The sequence below is a fragment of the Lithobates pipiens genome, unplaced genomic scaffold (genome assembly GCF_037356315.1).
Source record: "Lithobates pipiens isolate NorthernLeopardFrog02 unplaced genomic scaffold, aLitPip1_a1.2 Scaffold_10, whole genome shotgun sequence".
Taxonomy (NCBI): Eukaryota; Metazoa; Chordata; class Amphibia; order Anura; family Ranidae; genus Lithobates; species Lithobates pipiens.
Genome location: NW_027507686.1, coordinates 53,303,368 through 53,329,141, shown reverse-complemented (window position 1 = coordinate 53,329,141; position 25,774 = coordinate 53,303,368). Strand labels below are relative to the sequence as shown.

General features: G+C 45.7%; 1 protein-coding gene across 1 annotated transcript in view; it reads right to left on the bottom strand.

The window, feature by feature from the left end:
* The window catches only part of BCO1 (beta-carotene oxygenase 1), a 65,261-nt gene that overhangs the window by 19,017 nt on the left and 20,470 nt on the right, over positions 1-25,774 (bottom strand). The window contains exons 2-5 of the mRNA XM_077455028.1: positions 19,827-19,955; positions 14,506-14,635; positions 2,866-3,013; positions 274-421 (exon numbers count right to left, since the gene is read on the bottom strand). Of these exons, the coding sequence (XP_077311154.1) occupies positions 274-421; positions 2,866-3,013; positions 14,506-14,635; positions 19,827-19,955 (555 nt within the window). The remainder of the gene's footprint in view (positions 1-273; positions 422-2,865; positions 3,014-14,505; positions 14,636-19,826; positions 19,956-25,774) is intronic.

Here is a 25,774-nt window from a genome sequence, read left to right as displayed (position 1 = left end):
ATTACTGCTGGCAGCTAGAGCCGCTAGCAGTAATCATTGTGTTTAGCCAGCCAGGAAGGCTCCTCTAATCCCCCAGCCAGAAGAACTCAATAGCGCTGCAGGGGCATTCCCCCATTAACAATGAATGTAAAAAAAGGGTGATTTTCTTTCCTTCCACCAGTGGTTTTAATTTAAATTAATAATAAGAACATATTATTCAGATGCCATTAAATTGGAAGTAAGTGAATTTAATTGAAAAGAAGCTATTAGGTTGAGTGGTTTGCTCCATCTTACCTGCAGCTATAGGAGGAACCTTAAACAACATGTATTTTGTTTTTCCTTTGTCACCAATTGATGTCCCCATATTTATTGTGTTGCCAGCACTGTCATAATGTGGATGAGATGTGGCCAAATTAACCGTCACATACTTCATATAGTCTACCTGCAAAAAAGCCAAATTCTAAAAGATTAGGAATAGTTTTATACAATATCTATCTATCTATCTATCTATCTATCTATCTATCTATCTATCTATCTATCTATCTATCTATCGTACAAGTGTGAATGGAGCCTCCTCCTGTATATTAATAATATTACATTTTTGTTAACTGCAACACTGTAATTGTATCAATAGTAAACAAAGGCACACTGCCGCTCTCTGACTGCAGCGGCAACTACAATATCATTTGCGGGCTGAAGTCTATTTTGTTAATGAACCCTCCAGCCTGCAGATGACCACTACATCATAGCTGACATAGTAATCACATTATTTCGATGGCAATCTCTAATGCCCCGTACACACGATCCGACATTGATCGGACATTCTGACAACAAAATCCGTGGATTTTTTCCGACAGATGTTGGCTCAAACTTGTCTTGCATACACACGGTCACACAAAGTTGGTCGGAAATTGCGAACGTCAAGAACGCGTTGACGTATGACACGTATGACGAGCCAAGAAAAATGACATTAAAAAGCCAGTGTGGCTTTTCTGCTTTATTCCGAGCATGCGTGGAACTTTGTGCGTCGGAACTGTGTGACAACGGATTTTGTTGTCGGAAAATTTAGATCCAGATCTCAAATTTTGTGTGTCGGAAATTCCGATGGAAAATGTCCGATGGAGCCTACACACGGTCGGAATTTCCGACAAAGGCTCCCATCGAACATTTTCCATCTGAAAATCTGACCTTATGTACAGCAGGGGCGGATCCAGGGGGGGGGGGGGCAATGGGACAATTGCCCCCTCCGAGAATGTGAGTGGGCGGCAGGTGTCGCCACGGGTGAGAGAGCCGGCGGGCGGCTCTGTTGAGAGACGGCGGGTGGCTCGGCTCGGCTCACTGACAGTGTGTGAGCAGCTGCTGGCCAATCAGGGAGCCGGCGGGTGGGGGAGAAGAGAGATGACATCATCTCTCACCGCCAGGCGCCCGCCCTGCATCCCTGCAGTTCCGCTCTCACTGTGCAGTGTGCAGGCAGCCGCGGCAGCAGAGAGATTACACTTCATCTCTCTGCTGCTTGACTGGTAATCTGCTGCCTGGGACAGAGCAAGAGACAATCTGCATTGTGTGGCATGGGACATGGCAAGTGACAATCCACATTGTGTGGCATGGGACGTGGCAAGTGACAATCTGCATCTGGTGAAAGGTGACGTGGCAAGTGACAATCTGCATTTGGTGACAGGTGACGTGGCAAGTGACAATCTGCATCTGGTGAAAGGTGACGTGGCAATTGACAATCTGCATTTGGTGACAGGTGACGTGGTAAGTGACAATCTGTATCTGGTGACAGGTGACGTGGCAAGTGACAATCTGCAACGTGTGGCATGGGACGTGGCAAGTGACAATCTGCAACGTGTGGCATGGGACGTGGCAAGTGACAATCTGCAATGTGTGGCATGGGACGTGGTGAGTGACAATCTGCATCTGGTGACGTGACAAGTAACAATCTGCAACGTGTGGCATGGGACGTGGTGAGTGACAATCTGCATCTGGTGACGTGACAAGTGACAATCTGCATCTGGTGACAGGTGACGTGGCAAGTGATAATCTGCAAGGTGACAGCGGCAGGTGACACGCTTGGGGCTCCCACTGATTCTGCATTATGGTAAGTTGAACCATTTAATTTTTTGTATAACAATGTAATAATAGTAATGTGCTTCAATCATCCTGACACCATAACAACCATGGCACCGTGATGATTGAATCGCTAACACCAGCAATTTCCCTGATAAATTTTCCCCCAAAAAACATTTTATGGCAGTGCCCCTCCCGAGACTAGGCTCTGCATCCGCCCCTGGTGTACAGGGCATAACAGCCTGACATTGGTTTGCATTATGTGCTATAGGGGCACTTTTCCAGAGTGTTCTATATTACAGACTAAGGGTGGATTCACACCTATGCATTTGTGCTTTTTGCATTTTGCAGATTTGCACAACAGAACGTGTTCCATAGGAAACCATGTTAAATGGACTGCAGTGCAAATCTGCAAAATGCAAAAAGCACTAAAACTGCATAGGTGCGAATCCAGCCTAAGGGCTGATTCACATCTATGCATTTATAGTGCTTTTTGCACTTTGCAGATTTGCACTATAGAATGTGTTCCATAGAAAACCATGTTAAATGGACTGTAGTGCAAAAATGCAAAAAGCACAAAAAATGCATAGGTGTGAATCAGGCCTAAACGGAGGAGCTGATGGAGCCAGCAGTTGCACCTTGCACCAAACAATGGGGCTATCAGGGACACCCACACACTCTTTCTGCTTCTGTACAATGTACACTTACATCATCACATATAGAGAAGGCAGTCAGTTAAGAGCTTGTTAATATAATGAGTGTAATATAATTCTAAACTCCAAAGTAGAAAAATAAACAGTTATTCAACTTAATTACCTTCTCTATGGTATCCAGAGTCTGTGGATCAATTTTTCTGATAAAGTTGGTTTCAGAGGAAGCATAATAATCATCTCCAAACTTTATGATGTTGATTAGGCAATTATCAGTGAACTCAGGCACCACATGTGACAGGTACGTGAAGGCTCTGTCATGTAAGTGATAATAAAGCATTAAAGGTGGAATGTGATGGCTTTTTATTACTTATCCTATAGTTACTAGTGGCTACAACACTTATAACTGGAAATTACAATATACTTATTTTGTACTTAAAGCTTCCAAACTAAGGTTATTGTTGGATGGATAGTGCTACAAGGTTGCTAATTTTAAATGAATGCAGTAAGAGAACAGACAGTTGCTGGGAACCACTGCAGTGTATAGAATAAGTATAAATCCTCCCCTTTCCATAATGATGTCCTCAGTGCCCAACTAGCCCATTGTCAGGCAGAAAGTTGACACTGGGGAGGCAGAGGTGTGTGCCTATGCAGATATCTACTTTCAAAAAATTGCCATTTGCATGGGAAATTCGGGGGGCTGCAACAGTTCCTAAATTAATTAAGAAGAGAAGAAAAGAAAAAGCAGGGTTCTTTTCGTGTGAAACGCGTCAACTGCTCATCAATGCAATTTTGTCTGGCTCATTACAATAAAGACATTTCTACAGCATCTTTTGGATTCAAGTGTGCGATCAATCTTTTCTTCTCTTCTTGATATTGCCTACGGTGATGAGCCGGGATTAGCACCTTGGATCGGGTGTGTCCATATTTTGATGTTTATGTTCTGGTCTCTACAGTAATTCTATCCAGCAGCATCCTTGGTTTAAAATGTTTTTATTTTATTTTAAATAAAATATTAATATTGGCTTTAAAGCCAATATTAATTCTGAAAAAAAGTTATTTGTGTTAAAAAAGACATATTGATAACATTCACCAACTTGTAAAGTCATGTTAATGCCAAGACAACTGAGGCAGCTGCCATTGGACCTAATTCCAGCAAGACTCCAGCAAGTACTGTACATATTCTTAACCACTTCAATACCGGGTACTTAAACACCTTCCTGCCCAGACCAATTTTGAGCTTTCAGCGCTGTCGCACTTTGAATGCAAATTGCACGGTCATGCTACACTGTACCCAAATGAAATTTTTATCATTTTTTCCCACAAATAGAGCTTTCTTTTGGTGGTATTTGATCACCTCTGCGTTTTTATTTTTTGCCAAACAAATAAAAAAATACCGAAAATTTTGAAAAAAAATATGTTTTTTTTTGTTTCAGTTTCAAAACTTTGTAAATAAGTAAGTTTTCTCCTTCACTGATGGGCACTGATGGGGGTTACACTGATGGGCAATGATAAGGCGGCACTGATGGGCACCGATGAGGTGGCACCAATGAAGTGACACTGATGAGGTGGCATTGATGGACACTGATATGTGGCACTGATAGGCGGCACTGATGGGCACTGATAGGCGGCACTGATGGGTGGCACTGATGGGTGACATGGATGGGCACTGATAGGTGGCACAAATTGGCACTGATAGCTGGCACGGATTGGCATGGATGGGCGGCATGGATAGGCAGCACAGGTGGGCATGGGTAGGCGGCACAGGTGGGCATGGGTAGGCAGCACAGGTGGGCATGGATGGGCACTGATAGGTGGCATGGATGGGCACTGATAGGCGGCACAGATGGGAACTGATAGGCGGCATTGTATTATAATATACTGTACTAATGGATGCCAATCAGTGCCAAACAATAATGCATGCCAATCAGTGATGTCCATTGTGGGCACTGATTGGCATCCGTTGTGGCACTGACTGGAATCCCTGGTGGTCTAGGGTGGCATACCTTGTCCTGGGCATCCCTGGTAGTCTGGTGGCGTCCCTGGTGGTCTAGTGGGGGCATCCTCGGGGGGGGGGGGGGCTGTGCTGATAATCGATCAGCACTGCCCCCCCCTGTCAGAGGAGCAGCCTATCGGCTCTCCTCTACTCGCGTCTGACAGACGCGAGTGAGGAAAAGTCGATCACCGGCTCTTCCTATTTACACTGTGATCAGCCGTGATTGGACACGGCTGATCACGTGCTAAAGAGTCTCCGTTGGAGACTCTTTACCGAGATCGTAGTTGCGGGGGGTCATACTGACACCCGCAACAACGATCGCCGCAATGTGCGCCCCCGGGGGCGCGCAGCGGCTCATAATCCTGATCACGTCATATGATGTCCGATCAGGATTATGCAACCACTTTGCCACCGTCATTTTGTTATAGGGCGGGCGGGAAGTGCTTAAGCATCAGATGTTGGCCCTCAAAAATTCAAAGGCACCTTTGATTACACCCTACACCGGTGATGGCGAACCTTGGCACCCCAGATGTTTTGGAACTACATTTCCTATGATGCTCAACTACGCCAATATTAATTCTGAAAAAAAGTTATTTGTGTTAAAAAAGACATATTGATAACATTCACCAACTTGTAAAGTCATGTTAATGCCAAGACAACTGAGGCAGCTGCCATTGGACCTAATTCCAGCAAGACTCCAGCAAGTACTGTACATATTCTTAACCACTTTCAGACCGGACCATTTTGCTGGTAAATGACCAGAGGTCTTTTTACACTTTGGCACTGCGCTGCTTTAACTGGTAATTGCGCGGTCATGCAATGTTGTACCCAAACAAAATTTGCGTCCTTTTCTTCCCACAAATAGAGCTTTCTTTTGATGGTATTTGATTGCCTCTGCGATTTTTATTTTTTGCGATATAAACGTAAAAAGACCGCAAATTTTGAAAAAAAATGATATTTTCTACTTTTTGTTATTAGAAAAATCCAATAAACTCAATTTTAGTCATACATTTAGGCCAAAATGTATTCAGCCACATGTCTTTGGTAAAAAAAAAGTCAATAATTGTATATTTATTGGTTTGCGCAAAAGTTGTCACATCTACAAACTAAGGTACGTTTTCTGGAATTTACGCAGCTTTTAGTTTACGACTGCCTATCTCATTTCTTGAGGTGCTAAAATGACAGGGCAGTACAAAACCCCCCCAAATGACCCCATTTTGGAAAGTAGACCCCCTAAGGAAATTGATAAGAGGCATGTTGAGCCCATTGAATATTTTATTTTTTTGCCTCAAGCGATTGAATAATGACAAAAAAAAAATTTTTTTTTTTTTTTTACACAAAGTTGTCACTAAATGATATATTGCTCACACATGCTATGGGCGTATGTGAAATGACACCCCAAAATAAATTCTGCTGCTTCTCCTGAGTACGGGGATACCACATATGTGGGACTTTTTGGGAGCCTAGCCGCGTACAGGGCCCCGAAAACCAAGCACCGCCTTCAGGCTTTCTAAGGGCGTAAATTTTTGATTTCACGCCTCACTACCTATTACAGTTTTGAAGGCCATAAAATGCCAAGATGGCACAAAACCCCCACAAATGACCCCATTTTAGAAAGTAGACACCCCAAGCTATTTGCTGAGAGGCATGTTGAGTCCATGGAATATTTTATATTTTGCCACAAGTTGCGGGAAAATTACAAACTTTTTTTTTTTTTTTTCACAAAGTTGTCACTAAATGATATATTGCTCATGCATGCCATGGGCATATGTGAAATGACACCCCAAAATAAATTCTGCTGCTTCTCCTGAGTACGGGGATACCACATATGTGGGACTTTTTGGGAGCCTAGCCGCGTACGGGGCCCCGAAAACCAAGCACCGCCTTCAGGCTTTCTAAGGGCGTAATTTTTTGAGTTCACTTCTCACTACCTATTACAGTTTTGAAGGCCATAAAATGCCAAGATGGCACAAAACCCCCACAAATGACCCCATTTTAGAAAGTAGACACCCCAAGCTATTTGCTGAGAGGCATGTTGAGTCCATGGAATATTTTATATTTTGCCACAAGTTGCGGGAAAATTACAAACTTTTTTTTTTTTTCACAAAGTTGTCACTAAATGATATATTGCTCACACATGCCATGGGCATATGTGAAATGACACCCCAAAATAAATTCTGCTGCTTCTCCTGAGTACGGGGATACCACATATGTGGGACTTTTTGGGAGCCTAGCCGCGTACGGGGCCCCAAAAACCAAGCACCGCCTTCAGGCTTTCTAAGGGCGTTACAGTTTTGAAGGCCATAAAATGCCAAGATGGCACAAACCCCCCCCCCCAAATGACCCCATTTTAGAAAGTAGACACCCCTAAATTTAGGGGTACACTAGTGAGACTAGGTAATAAATGGCGGGTGCCCTGAAACTATAAAAAAATAACTAACCAACCAGCGTCACCTGTAACAGTTATATGGTGATCACTGGTGAAAGGGTTAACTAGGGGGCAATCAGGGGGCTTTATGCGGTAGTATATGGGGGTCCCTGGCGCTATAAAAAGCTGCGGCGAACCTAAATACCTACCTGCCTAACTAGCGTCACCTGTGACACTAATACAGCGATCAGAAAAACGATCGCTTATTAGGCTGGGTTCACACTGGAGCGATGCGGGAACGCCACGAATGCGCGGCGGGTTCCCGCATCGCATGCCTCCCGGCGGCAGTTCACACTGCCCTATGCGAACTGCTGGGAGTGTCAGTGAAATGTTAATGACACCCCCAGATCAGTTCGCATATCGCAGTGCGATCTGCAAACTTGGATCGCATGGTGTGAACACCCATGCGATCCGATTCTGCTGCGGACCAAAAAAAGGGTCCCGTGCGAGTTTGCGGCGGGTGCGGCGGGTGCGACACGAATTCAGCCATACTATCTGTATAGCTGAACTCGAATCGCACAGAGATCGGATGTGATTTGCACTGCAGTGCGGTGCGAATCACATCCGTTCTCATAAACCGCTGCAATGTGAACCCAGCCTTAGTGACACTGGCGACGGGGGGTGATCACGGGGTTAAACCTTTATTGGGGGGGTTAGGGGGGTACCTTAGAACTAAAGGGGGCTAACCCTAACTGCCCTAACAGTTATTAGTCACAAATGACACCTGCCGGGTGATCAGGGGGTTAAACCTTTATTAGGTAATAAATGGCGGGTGCCCTGAAACTATAAAAAAATAACTAACCAACCAGCGTCACCTGTAACAGTTATATGGTGATCACTGGTGAAAGGGTTAACTAGGGGGCAATCAGGGGGCTTTATGCGGTAGTATATGGGGGTCCCTAGCGCTATAAAAAGCTGCGGCGAACCTAAATACCTACCTGCCTAACTAGCGTCACCTGTGACACTAATACGGCGATCAGAAAAATGATCGCTTATTAGGCTGGGTTCACACTGGAGCGATGCGGAAACGCCGCGAATCCGCGGCGGGTTCCCGCATCGCATGCCTCCCGGCGGCAGTTCACACTGCCCTATGCGAACTGCTGGGAGTGTCAGTGAAATGTTACTGACACCCCCAGATCAGTTCGCATATCGCAGTGCGATCTGCAAACTCGGATCGCATGGTGTGAACACCCATGCGATCCGATTCTGCTGCGGGCCAAAAAAAGGGTCCCGTGCGAATTTGCGGCGGGTGCGGCGGGTGTGGCGGGTGTGGCGGGTGCGGCGGGTGCGGCGAATGGCTGAACTCGAATCGCACAGAGATCGGATGTGATTTGCACTGCAGTGCGGTGCGAATCACATTCGTTCTCATAAACCGCTGCAATGTGAACCCAGCCTTAGTGACACTGGCGACGGGGGGTGATCACGGGGTTAAACCTTTATTGGGGGGGTTAGGGGGGTACATTAGAACTAAAGGGGGCTAACCCTAACTGCCCTAACAGTTATTACAGTCACAAATGACACCAATGCAAAAAAAAAATAAAATAAAAAAAAAATGACATTGGTGTCACTGTGACTGGGGGGCAGGGGTAATTGGGGGGGTGATCGGGGGGTAAAGGGGGGGTGTGAGTGTGCCTGGCATGTTCTACTGTGTGTGGGATGTGTTGGTGCAACTCACTGATCCGCTCTCCTCCGTGTCGGAACGAAAAATACCGACACGGAGGAGAGAATACATCACTTCCTCTCCTGTGTTTACATTACAGGAGAGGAAGTGATGTCACCGGGGATTTCCATTCGTCGGGAGCGATCGCGAGGGGGTGGCCATGAATGAATGGCCGTCCCCTCGTCCGGGATCGCTCCCGAACGAAAACCGACCGCCGCAGGCACCGGGCGGGGGCCCGATCGGGCCCCCGACCCGCGGGAGGCAAATCACGTACATGTATGTGCTTATGCCTGCCCGTGCCATTCTGCCGACGTACATCGGCGTGCGGCGGTCGGCAAGTGGTTAACCACTTCAATACAGGGTACTTAAACACCTTCCTGCCCAGACCAATTTTGAGCTTTCAGCGCTGTCGCACTTTGAATGCAAATTGCACGGTCATGCTACACTGTACCCAAATGAAATTTTTATTATTTTTTCCCACAAATAGAGCTTTCTTTTGGTGGTATTTGATCACCTCTGCGTTTTTTATTTTTTGCCAAACAAATAAAAAAATACCGAAAATTTTGAAAAAAAATATGTTTTTTTTTGTTTCAGTTTCAAAACTTTGTAAATAAGTAAGTTTTCTCCTTCACTGATGGGCACTGATGGGGGTTACACTGATGGGCAATGATAAGGCGGCACTGATGGGCACCGATGAGGTGGCACCAATGAAGTGACACTGATGAGGTGGCATTGATGGACACTGATATGTGGCACTGATAGGCGGCACTGATGGGCACTGATAGGCGGCACTGATGGGTGGCACTGATGGGTGACATGGATGGGCACTGATAGGTGGCACAAATTGGCACTGATAGCTGGCACGGATTGGCATGGATGGGCGGCATGGATAGGCAGCACAGGTGGGCATGGGTAGGCGGCACAGGTGGGCATGGGTAGGCAGCACAGGTGGGCATGGATGGGCACTGATAGGTGGCATGGATGGGCACTGATAGGCGGCACAGATGGGAACTGATAGGCGGCATTGTATTATAATATACTGTACTAATGGATGCCAATCAGTGCCAAACAATAATGCATGCCAATCAGTGATGTCCATTGTGGGCACTGATTGGCATCCGTTGTGGCACTGACTGGAATCCCTGGTGGTCTAGGGTGGCATACCTTGTCCTGGGCATCCCTGGTAGTCTGGTGGCGTCCCTGGTGGTCTAGTGGGGGCATCCTCGGGGGGGGGGGGCTGTGCTGATAATCGATCAGCACTGCCCCCCCCTGTCAGAGGAGCAGCCTATCGGCTCTCCTCTGCTCGCGTCTGACAGACGCGAGTGAGGAAAAGTCGATCACCGGCTCTTCCTATTTACACTGTGATCAGCCGTGATTGGACACGGCTGATCACGTGCTAAAGAGTCTCCGTTGGAGACTCTTTACCGAGATCGTAGTTGCGGGGGGTCATACTGACACCCGCAACAACGATCGCCGCAATGTGCGCCCCCGGGGGCGCGCAGTGGCTCATAATCCTGATCACGTCATATGATGTCTGATCAGGATTATGCAACCACTTTGCCACCGTCATTTTGTTATAGGGCGGGCGGGAAGTGCTTAAGCATCAGATGTTGGCCCTCAAAAATTCAAAGGCACCTTTGATTACACCCTACACCGGTGATGGCGAACCTTGGCACCCCAGATGTTTTGGAACTACATTTCCTATGATGCTCAACTACGCCAATATTAATTCTGAAAAAAAGTTATTTGTGTTAAAAAAGACATATTGATAACATTCACCAACTTGTAAAGTCATGTTAATGCCAAGACAACTGAGGCAGCTGCCATTGGACCTAATTCCAGCAAGACTCCAGCAAGTACTGTACATATTCTTAACCACTTCAATACCGGGTACTTAAACACCTTCCTGCCCAGACCAATTTTGAGCTTTCAGCGCTGTCGCACTTTGAATGCAAATTGCACGGTCATGCTACACTGTACCCAAATGAAATTTTTATTATTTTTTCCCACAAATAGAGCTTTCTTTTGGTGGTATTTGATCACCTCTGCGTTTTTTATTTTTTGCCAAACAAATAAAAAAATACCGAAAATTTTGAAAAAAAATATGTTTTTTTTTTGTTTCAGTTTCAAAACTTTGTAAATAAGTAAGTTTTCTCCTTCACTGATGGGCACTGATGGGGGTTACACTGATGGGCAATGATAAGGCGGCACTGATGGGCACCGATGAGGTGGCACCAATGAAGTGACACTGATGAGGTGGCATTGATGGACACTGATATGTGGCACTGATAGGCGGCACTGATGGGCACTGATAGGCGGCACTGATGGGTGGCACTGATGGGTGACATGGATGGGCACTGATAGGTGGCACAAATTGGCACTGATAGCTGGCATGGATTGGCATGGATAGGCAGCACAGGTGGGCATGGGTAGGCGGCACAGGTGGGCATGGGTAGGCAGCACAGGTGGGCATGGATGGGCACTGATAGGTGGCATGGATGGGCACTGATAGGCGGCACAGATGGGAACTGATAGGCGGCATTGTATTATAATATACTGTACTAATGGATGCCAATCAGTGCCAAACAATAATGCATGCCAATCAGTGATGTCCATTGTGGGCACTGATTGGCATCCGTTGTGGCACTGACTGGAATCCCTGGTGGTCTAGGGTGGCATACCTTGTCCTGGGCATCCCTGGTAGTCTGGTGGCGTCCCTGGTGGTCTAGTGGGGGCATCCTCGGGGGGGGGGGCTGTGCTGATAATCGATCAGCACAGCCCCCCCTGTCAGAGGAGCAGCCTATCGGCTCTCCTCTACTCGCGTCTGACAGACGCGAGTGAGGAAAAGTCGATCACCGGCTCTTCCTATTTACACTGTGATCAGCCGTGATTGGACACGGCTGATCACGTGCTAAAGAGTCTCCGTTGGAGACTCTTTACCGAGATCGTAGTTGCAGGGGGTCATACTGACACCCGCAACAACGATCGCCGCAATGTGCGCCCCCGGGGGCGCGCAGCGGCTCATAATCCTGATCACGTCATATGATGTCCGATCAGGATTATGCAACCACTTTGCCACCGTCATTTTGTTATAGGGCGGGCGGGAAGTGCTTAAGCATCAGATGTTGGCCCTCAAAAATTCGAAGGCACCTTTGATTACACCCTACACCGGTGATGGCGAACCTTGGCACCACAGATGTTTTGGAACTACATTTCCTATGATGCTCAACTACACCGCAGAGTGCATGAGCATCATGGGAAATGTAGTTCCAAAACATGAGGTGTGCCAAAGTTTGCCATCACTGCCCTACACCATTGCCTTTTGTTTATATATGTATATGCAATTAGATGTCTTTGCTGTTAGGGTCTATAATGGCCACACATGCACAGCACGCTCAGCGGAGAGGACTAATGCCTTAGCCAGCATAGGCTGTGGCCAGAGGAGGTAGTTGGCTAATATGAATGTTTTACTTAGTTATACACGATATTGCCAAAAGTATTGGGACACCTGCCTTTACACGCACATGAACTTTAATGACATCCAAGTCTTAGTTCGTAGGTTCAATATTGAGTTGGCCCATCCTTTGCAGCTATAACAGATTCAACTCTTCTGGGAAGGCTGTCCACAAGGTTTAGGAGTGTGTCTATGGGAATGTTTGACCATTTTTCCAGAAGCGCATTTGTGAGGTCAGCCACTGATGTTGTACAGGAAGGCCTGGCTTGCAGTCTCCACTCTAATTCATCCCAAAGGTTTTCTATCGGGTTGAGGTCAGGACTATGTGTAGGCCACTCAAGTTCCTCCACCCCAAACTCGCTCAGTCATGCAGGTCTCCACCAGACTCCCCTGCTAACATGACTCATCCATATTTAAGGGCTGGCTCGGCCATCATGCTAGGTCCACTGCCAGGGGAATGGCTAAACTCTCATAAGTATTCAGATCAACCCTCCGGGCCTCTGCCCTCCAGCTTCCAGAAATTTCTACAAGCATCCGGAACCAAGGGGAAGCACCAGAGACCTGCCTATATGAGTCATCCAGCCTGACCTGCATAATACTTTTGACACAGATTAAAGACTCATTTTACCATAAACCAATACATTTGGCTGCACTATTCTAGTAGCATACCAGGCACTAGACAACAATTTTATTACCATAAACTGAGGAAGTGGCAATTTAAAGCCACGAAAGCTTTTTTATTTGGTAAAATAAAGTAATTGGATGTTTTACTAAAGGAGACGACTAGTGGCTATCCTTTGAACAACGTCATAGGGTACCTCTGCCAATCTAACTACATACGGGCCCTTTTTGTGCTGACTTTTTCTACTACTTCGTTCATCCACCTGAGAACCCACTAAGAGCACCCAGGATGGAAATGCCCGAAGCATAGAGAGCGACCACACTGACCCTGCGTGGAGACAGGTTTTATCCACTAGGAAGGCATCGTGTTCCCCCATAGTTGGTTAACCGCAGCCTCAACATTTGTAAGTCAATTTTGACCTTTTTCCTTTTATTGTGATAGGACAGGGTACGCTTTTATTTATGTCTGTGTGAGTGCATGAGTTTGTGTGATAGTCTGTTTTATGTTCTACACAGCGACGGCCCATCCATAGAGGGCGCGCAGGTGCCGCCTCCCTATCCATGCGTCCGGCACCCTGATCTACATATCAGGGCACCGAACTATGGATTCCAATGCGGGATGGGCATTTTTTTAAGCACCTGATTAGAGCTAGAGGCTCTAATAGGCTTAAAAAAGGGTGTGCTCAGAGCGCAGAGCATTGCGCTCCGAGCCCACCTAGTTGTGTGGCGATAGTGATTAAATTTTTGCTATTTTCACACTAAAGTTCCTCCCCACCAATCAGGAGGCATGTCATGAGATTGGATGTCTAGCGCTTAGGTGTAAGAGAGAGGAGACACATGGCGGAGGAAGCCGCTGGAGGAGCGGACACCGGAGCCGCTGCCTTTACCTCACCACCCACAAGGACCGTGCTGGAGGACACCACAGCCCGTCAAATAGATCGGGTAAGTGCCAGACTGCTGGCCACCTGGGGGGGGTCGTAGTGCCACGCTGCCGGCGAGGGGGGGGGTGGTAGTAGTGGTACAGCATATGCTATATGTCCCAATGGCTAGGTCTGCTGGTAAATAACTCAGTCAGCAAGCTTTGTGTTGAGGGATGTGTTAGGTGTTGGGAAAGCCTATGGGTATAATGAAGGAGGCTCAGGGCAGCTGTCAGATGAGAATTTCTGCAGCAGATGCTAAGTTCTAAAACATAGTTGGCAAGTTACCTGCTGCTGCCCATAGCTTTGTTTTGGCCACAGCTTTGCCTGTCAGTAAGTGGAGGAAATCAAAGCGGGCCCAGTCTGTAAAAGAAGGTAAATACTTTTTGCACAGGTTAAAACTCTTCTGCATCATCAATCTCCTGCAGGCTACTGACAATTCCAGGGGTGTCGAATACCTGCTCACCCCTTGCACATTGTGAATCATCTTGCCAACTCTTACATCACTGTGGGTTATAGTGGCTGTCGGGATGAACCAAAGTGCAAAGGGTGGGGGGAGGGGGAGCAGGTAATTAGCACACTCACACAGCCAAGACATTGGTTGCCGAAAAGGTTAGTATATGCCTTCTACTTGCAGGCTAGGCTCAGTAGTATTTACACCAACTACTAATAAGGTCACTTTAAAGTATAGACACATGAGAGGAATAGAAATGAACAGTTTGTAACTTACTTAGCGAATATATTTTTGCAGGGGTCTGGATAAGCCATGGTCCCAAATTCTGACACCACTATCCTCTGGGCCTCCGTGTTGGAATTATAAGTGTCACTACGCAGGAATTTACTTCTGTAGAAAACTTCACCTGCGAACAAAAATTATACAACATTACAATATATTGTATTAATGAAACTTCCTATTTGTACTTCATCTGTGTATTTATTTAGAGTTTTAGTTTGGAGCTTTAATTTGAAATCTGCCAGAACAGTAGTTGTTTATAGCAGCACATCAAAAGCAAGTGATGTAAACTCTAAGGCCGCGTACACACGGGCAGACTGTTCGCCCAACTTTGTCCGCTGAACAGTGTTTGGGCGGACAGTCCGCTCGTGTGTGGGCTTTCAGCGGACAGTTTCAGCGGACAGTTTGACGAACAAGGTTTTTCGGAAATTCCGTAAAACTGTCCGCTGAAACCTTGTTTGAGCGAACAGTCCGCCCGTGTGTAGGCTTGTTCGACAAACTAAGTTCCGCGCATGCTCAGAAAGGCTTAACACGCCGAAAGTTATAATGCAGTGTATAGGACGTCGTATTTTTCGTCCCGTCGTACGTGCCGTTCACGTCATCGCGCACGGTTTCAGCAAACTGTTCGTTCGTCGTGTGTGGGCATGTCCGTCCATGCTAATTTTGAGCGGACTGTTTGCCGAAACTGTTTGACGGACAAAGTTGGGCGAACAGTCCCCGCGTGTGTACGCGGCCTAATGCCCTGTACACACGATTGTATTTTCCGACAACAAATGTTGGATGTGAGCTTGTTGGCTGAAAGTCCGACCGTGTGTACAGTGGTGTGAAAAAGTGTTTGCCCCCTTCCTCATTTCCTGTTCCTTTGCATGTTTGTCACACTTAAGTGTTTCGGAACATCAAACCAATTTAAACAATAGTCAAGGACAACACAAGTAAACACAAAATGCAATTTGTAAATGAAGGTGTTTATTATTAAAGGTGAAAAAAAATCCAAACCATCATGGCCCTGTGTGAAAAAGTGATTGCCCCCCTTGTTAAAACATACTATAACTGTGGTTGTCCACACCTGAGTTCAATTTCTCTAGCCACACCCAGGCCTGATTATTGCCACACCTGTTCACAATCAAGGCATCACTTAAATAGGAGCTGCTTGACACAGTAAGGTCCACCAGAAGATCCTTAAAAGCTACACATCATGCCGAGACCCAAAGAAATTCAGGAACAATTGAGAAGTAAAGTAATTGAGATCTATCAGTCTGGAAAGGGTTATAAAGCCATTTCCAAAGCTTTGGGAATCCAGCGAACCACAGTGAGAGCCATTATCCACAAATGGCGAAGACATGGAACAGTGGTGAACCTTCCCAGGAGTGGCCGGCCGGCCAAAATTACCCCAAGAGCGCAGCGACGACTCATCCAAGAAGTCACAAAAGACCCCACAACAACGTCCAAGGAACTGCAGGCCTCACTTGCCTCAGTTAAGGTCAGCGTTCATGCCTCCACCATCAGGAAAAGACTGGGCAAAAATGGCCTGCATGGCAGAGTTCCAAGGAGAAAACCACTGCTGAGCAAAAAGAACATCAAAGCTCGTCTCAATTTCTCCACAACACATCTTGATGATCACCAAGACTTTTGGGACAACATTCTGTGGACCGATGAGACAAAAGTGGAACTCTTTGGAAGGTGTGTGTCCAAGTATATCTGGCGTAGAAGGAACACTGCATTTCATAAAAAGAACATTATACCAACAGTAAAATATGGTGGTGGTAGTGTGATGGTCTGGGGCTGTTTTGCTGCTTCAGGACCTGGAAGACTTGCCGTGATAAAAGGAACTATGAATTCTGCTGTCTACCAAGAGATCCTGAAGGAGAATGTCCGACCATCTGTTCGTGTACTCAAGCTGAAACGAACTTGGGTTCTGCAGCAGGACAATGATCCTAAACACACCAGCAAGTCCACCACCGAATGGCTGAAGAAAAACAAAATGAAGACTTTGGAGTGGCCTAGCCAAAGTCCTGACCTGAATCCTATTGAGATGTTGTGGTATGACCTTAAAAAGGCCGTTCATGCTCGAAAACCCTCTAATGTAACTGAATTAGGACAATTCTGCAAAGATGAGTGGGCCAAAATTCCTCCAGGACGCTGTAAAAGCCTCATTGCACGTTATCGCAAACGCTTGGTTGCAGTTGTTGCTGCTAAGGGTGGCCCAACCAGTTATTAGGTTTAGGGGGCAATCACTTTTTCACACAGGGCCATGATGGTTTGGATTTTTTTTCACCTTTAATAATAAACACCTTCATTTACAAATTGCATTTTGTGTTTACTTGTGTTGTCCTTGACTATTGTTTAAATTGGTTTGATGTTCCGAAACCCTTAAGTGTGACAAACATGCAAAGGAACAGGAAATGAGGAAGGGGGCAAACACTTTTTCACACCACTGTATGCTCCATCGAACATTTGTTGTCGGACTTTCCGCCAACAAATGTTGGCTAGCAGGTTCTCAAATTTTTCGCCATAAAACTTGGTTGTCGGAATTTCCGATCATGTTTACACAAGTCTGAGGCATAAAAGTTCATGCATGCTCGGAATCAAGCAGAAGGAGCCGCACTGGCTATTGAACTTCCTTTTTCTCGGCTCGTCATATGTCTTGTATGTCACTACGTTCCCACGTTCGTAATTGTTGGCCAACATTTGTGTGAACGCGTGTATGCAAGACAAGTTGGAGCCAACAACCTTCGAACAAAATTCCACAGTTTTGTTGTCAAAAGGTACGATTGTGTGTACGGGGCATGACACTAATGGCACGTATACACGACCGGATTTTTTGACGTACTAGGTCCGACAGTCTTCCCGATGGGCTTTCGTGGAGTTCCGACAGACTTTCCAAACGAACGGACTTGGCCACACACAAGCACACCAAAGGCCAATAGCTGCCCTAGCGTTGTTTTTTATCCGTCAGACTAGCATAAAGACGAACAGATTTTTCAACCGGACTCGAGTCCATCAGAAAGATTTGAAGCATGTTTTATTTCTAGGTCCATCTGACTTTTGGGGAAAAAAAGTCCGCTGGAGCCCATACACCAGGGCTCGACAAACCCCGGTCACCAGGTCGCATTTGCGCCTAGATTTCGTGTCCTGGCGACTGGGGCAACGCTGCTGGGGTATCCTGTCTCCATTTGGACCCCGAACTCCGCCGCGCAATTCCATCGGGCCGCGCTGGCCAGTAATTGAGGCCGCGGCTTTGCGGCCTTCTAAAATCTTTCGGTAGTCTGGCGCCATCTTGTGGTGGATGTAGAAATTACACCCTATTCCAATAATGCTAATTCCTAATGGAGTGAAGCTCCCCTGCCTGTTTTTTGCCCAACGGTGAGTGTGGTGGCTGGTAAATGGCTTCTCATTATATTATATATATATTATTACATTTATTAATTTATTTATTAATTTAATTATATATATATATATATATATATATATATATATATATATTTTTTTTTTTTTTGTAATTTTTTTTTTTTTTTGTAAAAGGTAAAAAAAAAAATTATTTTAATTAAGGCAAAAAAAAAATATTATTTGTAATCCTCCCTGCTTGACCCCTTTCACAAGGGCTGTCTGATCAGGTTCACCTGTCAGTTTTTCAGACGGACCTGATCGAACCCTTAGCAGGGAAATGGCAGTAAATGAGCGGGAATATGTCGGAAATAATAGTCACATTCTTTTGTTAACCACTTCGTGCCCGCGCTATAGACGAAAGATGTCTACAGCGCGGACACCAATTGCCGGGAGGGCGTCCCTAGACATCCTCCTGTTTACTTCCCCTCTGCACGCCGCCATGGGCGAGCATCGGGGAAGTTCTGTGTTGGCCGTGTCCCTTGGATACAGCCAATCACAGATCATGCTAAATGACCAATCACAGCGGCCATTTAGCACTCGAGCGGTGTGTCCAATGGGAGGTGATCTCATATGTGGGGGGCTGGGGGCTATCTTCCCCTCACTCGTCTCCATGTCAGGCCAGGGACAGGTCCAGATCGCCGTCACGGACCTGGCTCCTAACTTTTTTAGCTGGCTCCTAGATTCCAAGCAAATTTGTCAACCCCTGCCATACACGATCATAATATCCAACGGATTCATTCCGTTGGACCTAGTCCGTCGAAAAGTCTGGTCGTGTGTACGCGGCATTACACTCAGGGTGGGCTTCTGCAGTGGGGAGGTGGCCAGGAAGCAAGGATTGGTGAGTATACTTTGCTGGGGTAGATGGACCATTAGAAGACAATCTTAATTTGCCATTAATAAAACAACAATGGCAACTGCTCAGAGCAATTTAATACTCTAAAAAAAAGACAAAGGTTAGCATGGTCAGGGCAATATACAGAGCAATAGAAAGTATCCCTAACATGCTTTGCAGGTAGCCAGCAAAATAAAAAAATAAACTGTCTCATGCTTTTTTTGCCATTTTTTCTAGTTTATAAATTGACCTGAGCAGTTGCCATTGTTGGTTTGTTGGATTTGGTGTGAACACAAACTGGGTTTTTTGACCTGCTACTGAGTAATGTTGGGCTCCGGGTCTGTGAGGGCTGCCTCAGTAGTAACCTACTTTCAGTTTATGCCTTGCTATATATGTCCCATAGACGGTAATTCAGATTAGATTTGAGTTAGGCCGCGTACACACGGGCGGACTGTTCGCCCAACTTTGTCCGCTGAACAGTGTTTGGGCGGACAGTCCGCTCGTGTGTGGGCTTTCAGCGGACAGTTTCAGCGGACAGTTTGACGAACAAGGTTTTTCGGAAATTCCGTAAAACTGTCCGCTGAAACCTTGTTTGAGCGAACAGTCCGCCCGTGTGTAGGCTTGTTCGTCAAACTAAGTTCCGCGCATGCTCAGAAAGGATTTACACGCCGAAAGTTATAATGCAGTGTATAGGACGTCGTATTTTTCGTCCCGACGTACGTGCCGTTCACGTCATCGCGCACGGTTTCAGCAAACTGTTCGTTCGTCGTGTGTGGCCATGTCCGTCCATGCTAATTTTGAGCGGACTGTTTGCCGAAACTGTTTGACGGACAAAGTTGGGCGAACAGTCCGCCCGTGTGTACGCGGCCTTAGGGACCACACTTTACAGAGGTGCCTTGACATGGATATATGGCTTCACATGTATTTGCAAATGTATGCAACAAAAGGCTTTTTGTCCCCATATGTCCTTCATGACAGGTTGACTTTAAATTAGTGGGTTCTTTAGGGATACCACTCCCCAGATATTAAAACGTGGACCTGAACTTCAATTTTAAATATAACTCCTTTCTTTTATAAATGAAGAAAAACACAAACTTACCATTTTTAAATGTAAAACTATGCAGTAAAGATAGCCCGTCAAACCAGTGATTATAGGACATCTCTCCAATAGTGTGTATTCCTGGACCATTGCGAAGAAGAGTTCCTTTCAGCCAGTTTGGTATGTACCCTAAAGAACAAAGACAAAGCTATTTGTAATGATTTCTGTATAAGGATAACACTGGCCATAGATCACTTGTCTTCTTTTGATCAGTCAGCGGGCCCATGGAAAAAAATAATGTATTCCTCATCCACACAAGCTGCACCAATGTACACCTCCACTGAATATCCTAATCAGCAGCTGCAGCTAATTGGCTACATCCACTGATTGACAACAGTTTTCCAACATTCCCGTTTGACGGAAGCTGATTGTTAGATCGACTTTTGTCAAGTGGGAACCGTCAAACATGGATCGTTATTCATATGGTCCCTTCTGAACCAGTCAAATTTCAATCCATCTATTTACATTCCATACACACATGAGCTAACAAGTGATTGGGCTACATGTAGCAAGCTGGCTGAATACCAACTACGTGTCTTTGCGGCTTGGGAAGCAAAACACTGGTTTTGTGTATCACATGTTCCCAACTAACGGTCCCTGGGTTTGCAGGTTTGGAGGGTACTTCTGCTTGTCAATTTAAATTCATAAAAACATTTTAGAATTTTACATATTTAGTCACATGTAAAAAAATCTGAGTATCATTCTTTGCTGCCATATAACCTATAATGTACTTGTGCACCTTCTGATCACCAAGCAGCAAAGTGAGCCAGATCCAACCTGACAACCACAACTGTCCCTCAACTGCTGTAGTTCTACCTCCTTCCTACAACTTGCTCATTTTATGCCGCGTACACACGACCAGACTTTTCAACGAACTTGGTCCGGCAGACTGGAATCCGTCGGACAATTTGATCGTGTGTGGGCTCCAGTTGAATTTTTCTTCCCAAAAGTCCAGCGGGCCTAGAAATAAAACTTGCTTCAAATCTTTTCGATGGACTCGAGTCCGGTCGAAAAATCCGTCGTCTGTGTGCCAGTCCGATGGACTAAAACCGACGCTAGGGCAGCTATTGGCTACTGGCTATGAACTTCGTTATTCTACGTCATCACGTTCTAATCCATCTGACTTTTGGAGTGATCGCGTGTGGCCAAGTCCGTTCATTTGAAAGTCAGGCGGACCTTCCGCTGCAAAGTCCGTCCGGCATTACTTTATTTCTATCAGTTCTATAGTTCTTTGTCAAATACATACAGTATCTCACAAAAGTGAGTACACCCCTCACATTTTTGTAAATATTTTATTCTATCTTTTCATGTGACAACACTGAAGAAATGACACTTTGCTACAATGTAAAGTAGTGAGTGTACAGCTTGTATAACTGTGTAAATTTGCTGTCCCCTCAAAATAACTCAACACACAGCCATTAATGTTAATTAATTAATTCATGCTTGGCCAGTCCATCACCTTTACCCTCAGCTTCTCTAGCAAGGCAGTGGCCATCTTGGAGGTGTGTTTGGGGTCATTATCATGTTGGAATACTGCCATGTGGCCCAGTCTCCAAAAGGAGGGGATCATGCTCTGCTTCAGTATGTCACAATGTAAATTTGCTACCCCCTCAAAATAACTTCACAAACAGCCAATTTGGGCCCAATTAGCCATTTTACCTCCCCAATGTGATGTGACTCGTTACTGTTACAAGGTCTCAGGTATGAATGGGAAGCAGGTGTGTTAAATTTGGTGACAAATGACAAAGAACTCTCTGAGGATCTGAAAAAAAAAATTGTGACCATACGGCGGTTTAACAGGACAGGTCCCACTCAGAACAGGCCTCACCATGGTCGACCAAAGAAGTTGAATGCACGTGCTCAGCATCATATCCATTGGTTGTCTTTGGGAAATAGACGTATGAGTGCTGCCAGCATTGCTACAGAGGTTGAAGGGGTGGGGGGTCAGCCTGTCAGTGCTCAGACCATACGCTGTACACTGCATCAAATTGGTCTGCATGGCTGTCATCATAGAAGGAAGCCTCTTCTAAAGATAAAGCCTGCAAACAGTTTGCTGAAGACAAGCAGACTATGGACATGGATTACGGGAACCAGGTGCTGTGGTCTGATGAGACCAAGATAAACTTATTTGGTTCAGATGGTGTCAAGCATGTGTGGCAGCAACCAGGTGAGGAGTACAAAGACAAGTGTGTCTTGCCTACAGTCAAGCATGGTGGTGGGAGTGTCATGGTCTGGGGCTGCATGAATGCTGCTGGGACTGGGGAGCTACAGTTCATTGAGGGAACCGTGAATGCCAACATGTACTGTGACATACTGAAGCAGAACATGATCCCCTCTCTTCGGAGACTGGGCCACAGGGCAGGATTTCAACATGCCTTGCTAAAGAAGCTGAGGTTAAAGGTGATGGACTGTCCAAGAATGTCTCCAGACCTAAACCCTACTGAGCATCTGTGAGGCATCCTCAAACAGAAGGTGGAGGAGTGCAAGGTCTCTAACATCCAACAGCTCCGTGATGTCCTCATGGAGGAGTGGAAGAGGAATCCAGTGGCAACTTGCGAAGCTCTGGTGAACTCCATGCCCAAGAGGGTTAAGGCAGTGCTGGGAAATAATGGTGGCCACACAATATATTAACACTTTGGGCCCAATTTGGACATTTTCATTTAGGGGTGTACTCACTTTTGCCAGCAGGTTAGACATTAATGGCTGTTTGTTGAGTTATTTTGAGGGAGCAGCAAATTTTCCCTGTTATACAAGCTGTACACTTACTACTTTACATTGTAGCATTTATTCAGTGTTGTCACATGAAAAGATAGAATAAAATATTTACAAAGATGTGAGGAGTGTACTCACTTTTGTGAGATACTGTAGTTGTTGCACTTCAAGGCCCCCAGCCCCTTTGTTTAGGGAATCACGTTTCCGTGATATATCCTCTGCTGTTAGGGAATCGCGTTTCCTCTGCTGTTGTGGAAAGCTCACGTGTACCTCCTGTACCCCCTCTGTTCAGGGTGCAAATGTTTAGCTGGATCCCTTAAAGCATGCCCCCTCATACTCCTGTGTAGGGATGAGCCGAAACACCCCCCCGGTTCGGTTCGCACCAGAACTTGCGAACGACCCCCGCGTTCGAAACGAACGTTAGAACCCCATTGAAGTCTATGGGACTCGAACGTTCGAAATGGAAAGTGCTAATTTTAACGGCTAATATGCAAGATAGTGTCCTAAAAAGGGTTTGGGGACCTGCCTCCTGCCTCAGGGGACATGGGTCACTGCAAAAAATTTTTTTAAAAACTGCCGTTTTGGCGGGAGCACTGATTTTAACCACTTCCCACCCGGCCGATGCATATATACGGCCGGGTGGGAGCCGTCTACTCCTGATAGGACGTTCAGGAACGTCATTCAGGAGTAGCGGGATCGCGTGCGCGCGCGCCCGCGCAGCGGCGCGATCCCGATGTGTTTGTGTCACCCGGACACGGCACATCTCAGATCGGCAGGAGGGCTCTGTGATTGGCCCTCCTGATCACATGACGGCCGTGTCCAATCACGGCCGTCATGTGATGTAAACAAACAGCCGGTTGCTAGGCAATCGTCTCTCCTCTCCTCACACGGAAGTCACCGCTGAGGAGAGGAGAGCAGAACGCTGCAGCCGGCTGATGATCAGTGAGTATGGGCTGCTTTTTGCAGCTTTTTACTCACTGATCATCAGTGTAGTGTAAACACACAACACACCACACAGTACAAACACAGTCCCCACATATGTCCCCAAAACACACATGTCCCCAAAACATACATGTCCCCAAATAATAAAAACATGTCCCCCACATATATCCCACTAAAATCACATGTCCCAATGATTATCTGCACACATATGTACGTGATCACCTGCACACATATGTACATGATCATTTGCGTACATATGTCCGTGATCACACAAACCAATTATTATCCACTTCCCACCCGGCCAATGTATATATACGGCCGGGTGGGAGCCGCCTGCTCCTGATAGGACGTTCAGGAACGTCATTCAGGAGCAGCGGGATCGCGCGCGCGCGCCCGCGCAGCGGCGCGATCCCGATGTGCTCGTGTCACCCGGACACGGCACATCTCAGATCGGCAGGAGGGCTCTGTGATTGGCCCTCCTGATCACATGACGGCCGTGTCCAATCACGGCCGTCATGTGATGTAAACAAACAGCCGGTTGCTAGGCAATCGGCTCTCCTCTCCTCACACGGAAGTCACCGCTGAGAAGAGGAGAGCAGAACGCTGCAGCCGGCTGATGATCAGTGAGTATGGGCTGCTTTTCACAGCTTTTTACTCACTGATCATCAGTGTAGTGTAAACACACAACACACCACACAGTGAAAACACAGTCCCCACATATGTCCTCAAAACACACATGTCCCCAAAACATACATGTCCCCAAATAATAAAAACACATGTCCCTAATAATAAAAACATGTCCCCCACATATGTCCCACTAAAATCACATGTCCCAATGATTATCTGCACACATATGTACGTGATCACCTGCACACATATGTACATGATCATTTGCGTACATATGTCCGTGATCACACAAACCAATTATTATACACTTAACGGAATTTTTTTTACCAAAAACATGTAGCAGAATACATTTTGGCTTAAATTTATGACAAAATTTGATTTTATTGGATTTCTTTTCAAATAGAAAAAAGAAAATATTGTTTTTTTCCCAAATTTCCGCTTTTTTTGCGCTTATATCGCAAAAAAAAAAAAAACGGAGTCGTGAATAAATAACACCAAAATAAAGCTCTATTTGTGCGAACAAAATGATAACAATTTCATTTGGGTACAGTGTAGCATGACCGCGCAATTGTCACTAAAAGCGCTAGAGCGCTGAAAGCTGAAAATTGGGCTGGGAAGGAAGGGGGTGAAAGTGCCCTGTATTGTAGTGGTTAATGACGATTAAAGTGAAAAAAAAAAGGTGAAATATTCCTTTAAATATCGTGCCTGGGAGGTGTCTGTAGTATGCCTGTGAAGTGCCACGTGTTTCCCGTGTTTGGAACAGTCCCTGCACAAAATGACATTAAACGGAAATAACACCATTTAAAACTGCTTGCGGTTTTAATGTTATATCTGGTTCCTGCAATATGGTTGAAAATCATTGAGAAACATGGCATGGGTAGCCCTCCCTGCCCATTACCAGCCTATTTGGGTCTTGTACGCATATTAAGGGGAACCCCGTACCCATATTAAAAAAAGGAAATGCGTGTGGCCCCCAGGCCCTATATACTCAGAACAGCAGTATACAGGCGGTGCAAACAAGACAGGGACTGTGTAGGTTTGTTGTGTTAAGTTGAATCTGTTTGTAATTTTCAACCGGTACATTTTTAAAGTGTAGCTCCAGTCAAACAAACTATTTTTAAGCTTTTTGGAAAACATAGGGAAGGGTTATCACCCCTGTATAATTTGTTTTGTCGTCCATCTTTTTTTGCGTTTGCAAGTAGGAGATGTTTGTAAGTTGGATGTTTGAAAGTAGGGGCCTGCCCTATATTATAGCGGTATGTACTGGGTACAGAGCACGCAGACAGCACGCACTATCTCCTAACACTACTGACTGCAAGCTCTATTATTAACCACTTGACCACTGGGCACTTAAACACCCTTAATAACCAGACCAATTTTCAGCTTTCGGTGCCCTCACATTTTGAATGACAATTACTCAGTCATGCAACACTGGACCTATAGGAAATGTTTGTCCTTTTTTTCACACAAATAGAGCTTTCTTTTGGTGGTATTTAATCACCTCTCAGTTTTTTTTTTTTGTGCTATAAAAGAAAAAAGACCGAAAATTCTGCGAAAAAATGAATTTTTCGTCGTTTCTGTTATAAAATTTAGCAGATTAGTAATTTTTTCTTCATAAATTTTGGCCAAAATTCATACTACTACATATCTTTGGTAAAAATAAGTAC